General features: G+C 43.9%; 1 protein-coding gene across 1 annotated transcript in view; it reads right to left on the reverse strand.

The window, feature by feature from the left end:
- Nucleotides 1–4936: 4936 nt before the first annotated feature.
- The window catches only part of LOC139465568 (pneumococcal serine-rich repeat protein-like), a 31651-nt gene continuing 27458 nt past the window's right edge, over nucleotides 4937–9129 (reverse strand). The window contains exons 3-5 of the mRNA XM_071247283.1: nucleotides 6275–6380; nucleotides 5939–6142; nucleotides 4937–5336 (exon numbers count right to left, since the gene is read on the reverse strand). Coding sequence (XP_071103384.1) covers nucleotides 4937–5336; nucleotides 5939–6142; nucleotides 6275–6380 — 710 coding nt within the window. The remainder of the gene's footprint in view (nucleotides 5337–5938; nucleotides 6143–6274; nucleotides 6381–9129) is intronic.

Below are 9129 nucleotides of genomic sequence, written 5' to 3' on the forward strand. Positions count from 1 at the left end.
GGAGTGAGTGAGTGAGTGAGTATGGTTTTTTACGCTGCTTTAACAATATTCCAGCAATATCACGTCGGGGGACACCAGAAATGGGCTTCACACATTGTACCCATGTCGGGAATCTAATGTAGTAGGAATAAATTCAGTAGATATCATCTCAGTGTTGATTTCAAGAAGCCTACGTTACACTCGTGGACCATTGCCCATGAAAGGTTTTCTGATCGACCACACCCAGATGTCCAGGCTTCAGTGTTTTACTCTTGGGTGTCCAAGAGTGCATTCATCAGACGTGTTTGAATTTTCTGTGCCTGGTCCATTGCAGGAATTCTTGTTTGTTTGTTGGTTAACGCAGCACTAAGCAATGTTCTGCTGATGACCATATTGAGTGAGTATTTGTTTATTCTGCTTTTGGCAATATTCCACCAGTGTCAGGGGGGGGGACACCAGAAATGAGCTTCAAACATTGTACCCATGGGGGGGAATTGAATCCAGGCGTGACAAGTGAACACTTTAACCCCAATGCTACCCCACCATCCCTTATACTGAAAAGATATGCATGGCAGTCTGCGAGTTGGAAGAGTGATGATTACATTGCAGTCCACTGTTGAACACACAACGCCACGAAAAACGTAATTCATTTATTCATCCGAATTGTAAAATATTATAAATATCAACAATGTATAAAATATATATATCTCAGTTGCCAGGTATCTGTTTGTTTCTTCCATTGTTATAATGAAGCAACAACGAAGCAAATGGCTATTGTTCGGACAATGTTGCATCAATAGAAGTAGGACGTTGCTTTGTCCAGATATATTACGCCTCAATTTATCAAGTATTGTTATTTGACATAATTTGAGTAAAGAGAGTAAAAGTTATTGGGTCTCAACTTTACTGGATCAGTTGTGCCTTACACACACATATGATGACCATGATGATATATTTCCTATCATGCAAATAACATGAGTTTGTATATATTAAGTATTGTTTATGTTTTGGGGGTCAAATGTATGACTGTTGCTATGATATATTATTGGATAATTGACGGAAATGATGGTATTGGTTAGTGTTAGTCAGTTAACGCATGGGCACTTTGGCACTTTGGCACTTTGGCACATACATTCTTATTGAAGGTTCCGTCCATGTACGAAAACATGTGGAGTCATAGCGATGTACAAGCTCTGAACAGAGCATAGCGATGTGCAACAACCAGTTAGAGCATAGTGATGTACAAGAACCAATCAGAGCAAAGCAATGTATAACAACCAATCAGATCATAGCGATGTATAACCTCTGAACAGAGCATAGCGATGTGCAACAACCACTGAAAGCATAGCGATGTAAAGGAACCAACCAGAGCACAGCAATGTATAACAACCAAGCAGATCATAGCGATGCCAACAACCAATTAGCATGTCGATATCAACATCAAACATGGCACAGCCACGTCAACAACCTACCATGCCATTGCTATATTAACAGATTGCGATGTCAACAATCGTATTGATGTTAACATCCGATGTGTGCATGGATTAACAGTCCATCAGATCTCCCAACAAATAAAAATTAACAGATCATGATATTCCTTAATTACCGGATATGCTTTCTCTTTTCGCAAACACCTGGTGTCATCACTGATTTTCGGTGATTCATTCATATGATCGTCACCGCTATTTTGCCTTTTGCGCATGGAGACACCTATTTACTAATACACTCAATGGACAGCATGACGCACAATGTGATTTGAACCACTTATTATTGGTACCACGTCTGCTTTGTCACCGGAATCTTCTACTTGTGATGAGACTCTGAATGATGAATATGAACTGTTTCTGTCCTGACAATGTTTTATTGCGTTCATCCGGCTGATCATTCGAAATGTGTATATTCAGCCTGTATCGACTGGGAACCACGTCGGTAAGGGGCGTCAGTTCACCTTGAAACAATTCCGGGAGATGAAACCTCGTTTCTTCACCTACACCCGTCTCTAAGCCTTCCTGACGAAAACCGAAATACTTGGCACAAATCTCTTGTATTCCACCAGTCATAACGTCAGACACTGTTGGTCGGATAAAGAGGATTAATAAATACAATATGATTGTACTGTATAAATATCTAGACACTGTATTTGTCAGTATTGGAAATTTATAATGTTTGTATTTCTACAATGAAATCAATAGTATAACAATAAATAATTATCGAAAAATTCGCCAAAACAACATTCTTGTTATTCAAGACATTGATTGATGCCATCGTCTATACTATCTGTATGTAGTTAACTGACGAGTGTAAGTGTTACCACTAACCCTATAACATTGCCTCCTACCTGTATATATACTTGTCAACCATACTCTGTATATCACTTGCTTGATAAGGGTACCTAGACCTCAACGTAGCTCTTAATTGTAATAAGGGGGCACGGGTGGCCCAGTCGTCTAAGGCGCCGCGATTCGCTGTGCAGAGTTGCGTCCCTTGGGCACGCCAGAAACCTATGATTGTGGGTTCGAATCCCGGTTCGTCCCAATTATGTTTCTAGGTTTGTCAACACTTTCCCGTGCTTTCCTCCCACATTAAGCTGTCACGCCGTTATATAACTGGAATACTGTTAAAAGCGGCGTTAAACCCAACTCACTCACTCACTTAATTGTAATAAAGAAGTTGTTCATCCATAAATTCTTATCCTTACTCACTAACCCTATGCTCGAAGCCTATGTGATAGAATGGACAGCGAGTTTGAATTCTGTATCATACGTGAAACATGTTTAGTACTGTAACAGTTTGAGCAATGCTAAGAGATCAAAAATACTCTTTCGTTTTTCATTATTATACTGAGCATTGTGAAACTTACCATTAACGGTACGGTGTTAGGGGCGTTGGCTGCACTACAGGCCTATCGATTCGAAACTGAAATGAATATATAAATATCCAAATATCCAATGCATGGCGATAAACAGTCATTGAAGAACAGTATACAACATCATTTACTGCATACAGTCTTACGTAAGTGTGTGACTTGTGAAACAGAACCTGACATTTAAGTGAGAAGTTGCATTTTGTCGGATACAAAGTGCGATAATTATCAAGAAAACACGATGTATCTGCAAATCAGAACAGAATATCAGTATGTAAGTTCATTGGCACGAGATGACATGTATGTTATTCTCGCTTAGCATGGCAGGTAGACTTACATCAATATTCGGGTCCAGAGCATCAAAGTACCACACCGGGTTAATGGCGGAGGCTGCAGAGATAAAAGGGTGTAGATGTTAGGACCCATGAAGATCCAGGGTAGAATAGGTCTTCAGCAACCTATGCTTGCCGTAAAAGGCGACTAAGCTTGTCGCGACTAACGGGATCGGGTTTTCAGGCTCACAGGATTGTCTGGTCCAGACTCGATTATTTACAGACGCAGTCATATAGCTGGAATATTGCTGAGTGCGGCGTTAAACAACAAATAAACAAACAAACAAAAGATGTTAGGGTACACAGGCGAGGTGTGGTGCCTGCCTTGGACATACATCCTGACATTACTATACATTTCCACCTTCTCGGTCAATGACTTCTACGTAATTCAACGTGTTATGCTATGGCTATTCACCGTCTGAGCTATGCCTGGAAAATACGTCAGTGACGTCGTCATCGTCGGCGTCGTGGGGGTAGATGATGGGGTAGTCGAAGCCGCGGAACGAAGGCGCCTCGATGTCGGCGTCTCCCATGCTGGACATGCTGCCGAAGTTAGAGAACTGGCGCCAGTTGCGGGTATAACGAGGCAGGAAGGTACTTGTGGGCATGGTGAACGAGGCGCTGGAGGGAGGAAGCAACATCCGGGTTAGTGTGTTTCATGTTTTACGCCGCGCGGCGTGTAAGTAATCGAGTAATCAGGCAGACAACACACGACTGAAAGAATAATAGGAAACGCAAAGGCCGAATAATCAGGTCCACTATCTGAAGAAACAGATTCCACTGGGCGTGAAAGGCGAAATAGTGGTGAAAAAGATATGAAAGGATCACTGAAAATCGGCGATGGCACCAGGGTAAAGGGTAAGCATGTCCTGCCCTCCCGGTAGCCCCCGCAACTCACACAACGTCCCTTGCCTTTTGGAGTCCTAGAGTCGGACCACCCAACACAATGTAGACACATCTTGCGGCCAGCAGTAGTGTTCTGGGGAGTATCTTGCGGCCAGCAGTAGTGTTCTGGGGAGTATCTTGCGGCCAGCAGTAGTGTTCTGGGGACTATTTTGCGGCCAGCAGTAGTGTTCTGGGGGACTATCTAGCGGCCCGCAGTAGTGTTCTGGTGAGTATCTTGCGGCCAGCAGTAGTGTTCTGGGGGACTATCTTGCGGCTAGCAGTTGTGTTCTGGGGGACTATCTAGCGGCTAGCAGTAGTGTTCTGGGGGACTATCTTGCGGCTAGCAGTTGTGGTCTGGGGGACTATCTTGTGGCTAGCAGTAGTGTTCTGGGGGACTATCTTGCGGCTAGCAGTAGTGTTCTGGGGACTATTTTGCGGCCAGCAGTAGTGTTCTGGGGGACTATCTAGCGGCCCGCAGTAGTGTTCTGGTGAGTATCTTGCGGCCAGCAGTAGTGTTCTGGGGGACTATCTTGCGGCTAGCAGTTGTGTTCTGGGGGACTATCTAGCGGCTAGCAGTAGTGTTCTGGGGGACTATCTTGCGGCTAGCAGTTGTGGTCTGGGGGACTATCTTGTGGCTAGCAGTAGTGTTCTGGGGGACTATCTTGCGGCTAGCAGTAGTGTTCTGGGGGACTATCTTGCGGCCAGCAGTAGTGTTCTGGGGAGTATCTTGCGGCTAGCAGTAGTGTTCTGGGGACTATCTTGCGGCCAGCAGTAGTGTTCTGGGGAGTATCTTGCGGCCAGCAGTAGTGTTCTGGGGGACTATCTTGCGGCTAGCAGTAGTGTTCTGGGGGACTATCTAGCGGCCAGCGGTAGTGTTCTAGGGGACTATCTTGCGGCTAGCAGTAGTGGTCTTGGGGACTATCTTGCGGCCAGCAGTAGTGTTCTGGGGGACTATCTTGCGGCTAGCAGTAGTGTTCTGGGGGACTATCTTGCGGCCAGCAGTAGTGTGCTGGGGGAGTATCTTGCGGCTAGCAGTAGTGTTCTGGGGGACTATCTTGCGGCCAGCAGTAGTGTGCTGGGGGAGTATCTTGCGGCTAGCAGTTGTGTTCTGGGGGACTATCTTGCGGCTAGCAGTAGTGTTCTGGGGGACTATCTTGCGGCCAGCAGTAGTGTGCTGGGGGAGTATCTTGCGGCTAGCAGTTGTATTCTGGGGGACTATCTTGCCGTCGGCACTATTATTCTTGGGCACTATTCCTACCCGTGTCTCCACAGACATTCTCTTATATACACAGTACTACAATGAGGACAGTACAGAAGAGTGCCAAATTCTGTAGTAGAACACCCGACAAACATGGACTCTGAATTCTGAAATAAATGGATAGACCTACCGTGACACTAATGTCTTTATGTTACTTCTCTGATGTCCTTTACCAACACGAGGTTCTGTTACTGTCCACTATGGGTAGCGAAAATATTTTCACATCGGACATTGGCTGACGTTTGGTCCAGCCGTAACTTAAAGTTGAGATTCCAGGTTGTGTTGATTACGTTCAGGCAAAGAAAACAACCAGGTCCACTTGCACAAAGCGATCTTAACGCTAAGATGATCGTAACTCCCATACTTTAATATAGGCTTAAGATAATCATAGCGCTAAGATGGCTTTGTGCAACTGGACCCACGTCGTTAGGCTATGGTTTCTAAAAAAATAGCTCGGACCGGAAGCCGTTTTGTTTAGTATCAGATTCAGACATTATTTTCTGTAAGTAAAAGCTTTATTTTTTTCCAAGCTTTGTATAGGCTAAGTAAATCTACCGCATACTGAGATACTGTTGGGACAACCTATGCACGCACTCACAGAACACACATGTCCAACCTTACCTGTCATCAAGCGGAGGACGGCGTCTTCGTCGACGTCTCCGGTACATTGCCAGTCCACAGCACGATGCTAGAAGGGCGACCACGGCCATGATGGCGACAGGAACAAAGATGGCGACAAGGTAGTCATCGTTTGGAGGGGCGGTGGGTCTTGGGGCGTGGACTGCTAAGAACTGACAAAACTCACCACTGCGAGTAGATGGGCATCTGAAATTGTAAGTCCAGATGGAATATTGACTATGGCAATAAAGTCTTGTGTATATGTATAAATCAACAGTTACATATAACCTGGAGATATCAGCAGCATATAAAGGTCTATGAGAAGTCTATGGCTGTCACCTGCACATTGCGTCAGTGTTGTTAGCCATGCAGTACCCGTCGTTACAGTCCCCCGTGGCGTTGTATACGGAACATGGGTTGTAGGTGACGTTCACCCCGATGTCCACTGAAACAGAAAACTGATCTACAGTGTGTGTTCAAACGGTTATGAGTCGGTGCCAACAGGAACGGAGAAGATTAACGTTTCAGGGGAAGACACTATTGACATGTCTCAGGGGGAAAGGCTAAAGGCATGTTTCAAGAGGGGAAGAAGCTATGGACATGTTTGAAGGGGAGAAGAGGCTATGGACATGTTTGAAGGGGAGAAGAGGCTATTGACATGTTTCAAGAGTGGAAGAGGCTATTGACATGTTTCAAGAGGGGAAGAAGCTATTGACATGTTTCAAGAGGGGAAGAAGCTATTGACATGTTTCAAGAGGGGAAGAAGCTATGGACATGTTTGAAGGGGAGAAGAGGCTATTGACATGTTTCAAGAGGGGAAGAGGCTATTGACATGTTTCAAGAGGGGAAGAGGCTATTGATATTTTTCAGAGGAAGAGGCTATTGACATGTTTCAAGAGGGGAAGAGGCTATTGACATGTTTCAAGAGGGGAAAAGGCTATTGACATGTTTCAAGAGGGGAAGAGGCTAAATTGACCTTTGATTTTCGCATCTCTATATGACCCGAAGGGATTTCGTTTTTATCCGTTGTCTTTTTCCTACCGAGAAACCTACCCGTTATAGGATAAATAAACATATTATTTTGCCCCGCTACCCAATGAATCACAAAAGAAATGATTACTCCCCACTCACCACATTTTTCTTGACAAGTCTGTTTGTCGATGTCACAGACACGAGGTGTCAGGACATTCACTTGACAGGAAGTATTGGCAATAAGAAACGTGGGTGCCTTGGATTCCAGAAACTTTCTTAAACTGTTGGTTGACCTGAGCTTGTCGCGGGGGTCTTGTCTATGTCCAGGCACATATATCAGGTGTACATTGAGCAGGGTACCGTTGTCACTGGAGAGAAGAGGTACACGGAATCACATTTTTCACAGTCTATTTTCGTATTACCACATGATTATTCAGCAAGAAAGTTGTAAGATATCTGTATCAATAATTACAGGTCTAACCACCGATAACCCGCGTCTTGGGACATACATATTACTGAGAAGAAGTTGAAGGACAACCGATTTTTTCAAATTACAATAGTTAATCTGCCATGGTATGATATGTTATGAAAAAATCGGATGTACTTTAACTTCTACTCAGTGGCATATTAATGTAACGGAAGAATCTATTTCTATTGAACATGGAATGAGGTGCAGTGTGACGCGCTAGTGGTTTTACATACTGTACCCATGTGGGCTTCAAACCCGGCACTTCGACGACTTGACGAGCTAGCACTTTAACCACAAGACTACATCACCGTCCCCTATGCACAGCTGCCCCGAACGCTTGTACTATTTTAATCATGTATGCTGATTTAAGTGATTAAAATATTTATGAAACTGTGAACGCATGTATTTTACGAAAGTAATATTAACCCATGATTAAATTTGCAGCTATTTCGGAGGTGTTGCAAAGACGAATTTACACATATTTGCTCTATATGTGAATTGCTCATGTAACGCGAAGCAATGTTACTCATGGGAGTGTTTTATTTGAACTTTACACTACAGACTGTTACATCACATCTATTTTAGTATCAGTCTATCTACAATGACGTCAGTCTCAAGACAGACACACCGCTTCATGTTGTTCTCTGTTGGCTTGATTGAGCATTGGCATCTTCATGATTTCTTCAAGGTGAGGTGAGGTGAAATGGGTTTAACATCGCGTCCAAGATTATTGCACTTATATAGCGACGTGCATGCACGTGTGTGTGCCTGCTTGTACAATCCCGGACTGATGCCGATTTATAGTGTTAGCACACTGAGATACCATGCAGCAGTTTAACATGAATACCCCACTCAATGTCCTTGTTTTAGCCCCTTATGCCGAGCGGCAGACAGAGTAACAGCAAGTACCATGTTTTAACGTCTTTTGGTTTGACGCACCCGGGGATCGAACCCCGGACCTTCCGCTCTCCGGGCGGACGCTCTAGCTCTAGACCATGGCGGCGGTCCTCTTCAATGTATAAAGAATATACAAGAGGACAAACATGCATAGATGCAAATCTCGCCATCTTGAGGTCTAGATTTAAACTAGAAATTTTTCAAACGTGATTGCCGATATTAGTGATAAGATATATTCTCGTTTTGTTGCAACCACGCGAACACATAACTGTTTTACTGTTACTTATGTCAGGAAATATTCATAGGAGTAAATTTAATTCTTGCAGTCGAATTGTTAGATGTGACAAGACACAAACTTGTGTTGCGATCACAGCCAACAATTATGCTGTTATGACATGTTCCAAAATGTGTAGCCCGCCAACTAATTTATTAGCAAACGTTACCTGAACTGACTACTTACACAACCGAGACTGCAGTGACGTTAGGAAGATCTGTAAACACTTCATTCTGAAACTAATAAAGGTGACTTGTTTGGGTAAATTTGGAGAATTAATAAAAATAAGAATTAGAATGCACTGTGTTAATGATTGCTAGAAGAATGACTTTCCTAGGATTTATTTAACCATGTGTTCTTTTGAAATTCTGTTTGGCCGGTGTCAGATGTCGAAGTTAGTACGGAACACGATTTTAACGAAGAAAGTGAGTATGGGTTTGCCCCGCTTTTAGCAGTATTCCAGCAATATCACGGGGGGGGGGGGGGGGGGCACCAGAATTAGGCTTCACACATTGTACCCATGTCGAGAATCGAACCCAGGCCTTCAGTGTGACGAGCGAACGCTTTTAAGCACTAGGCTAG

Source organism: Haliotis cracherodii, unplaced genomic scaffold (assembly GCF_022045235.1).
Source record: "Haliotis cracherodii isolate W230 unplaced genomic scaffold, xgHalCrac1.p SCAF_18, whole genome shotgun sequence".
Taxonomy (NCBI): Eukaryota; Metazoa; Mollusca; class Gastropoda; order Lepetellida; family Haliotidae; genus Haliotis; species Haliotis cracherodii.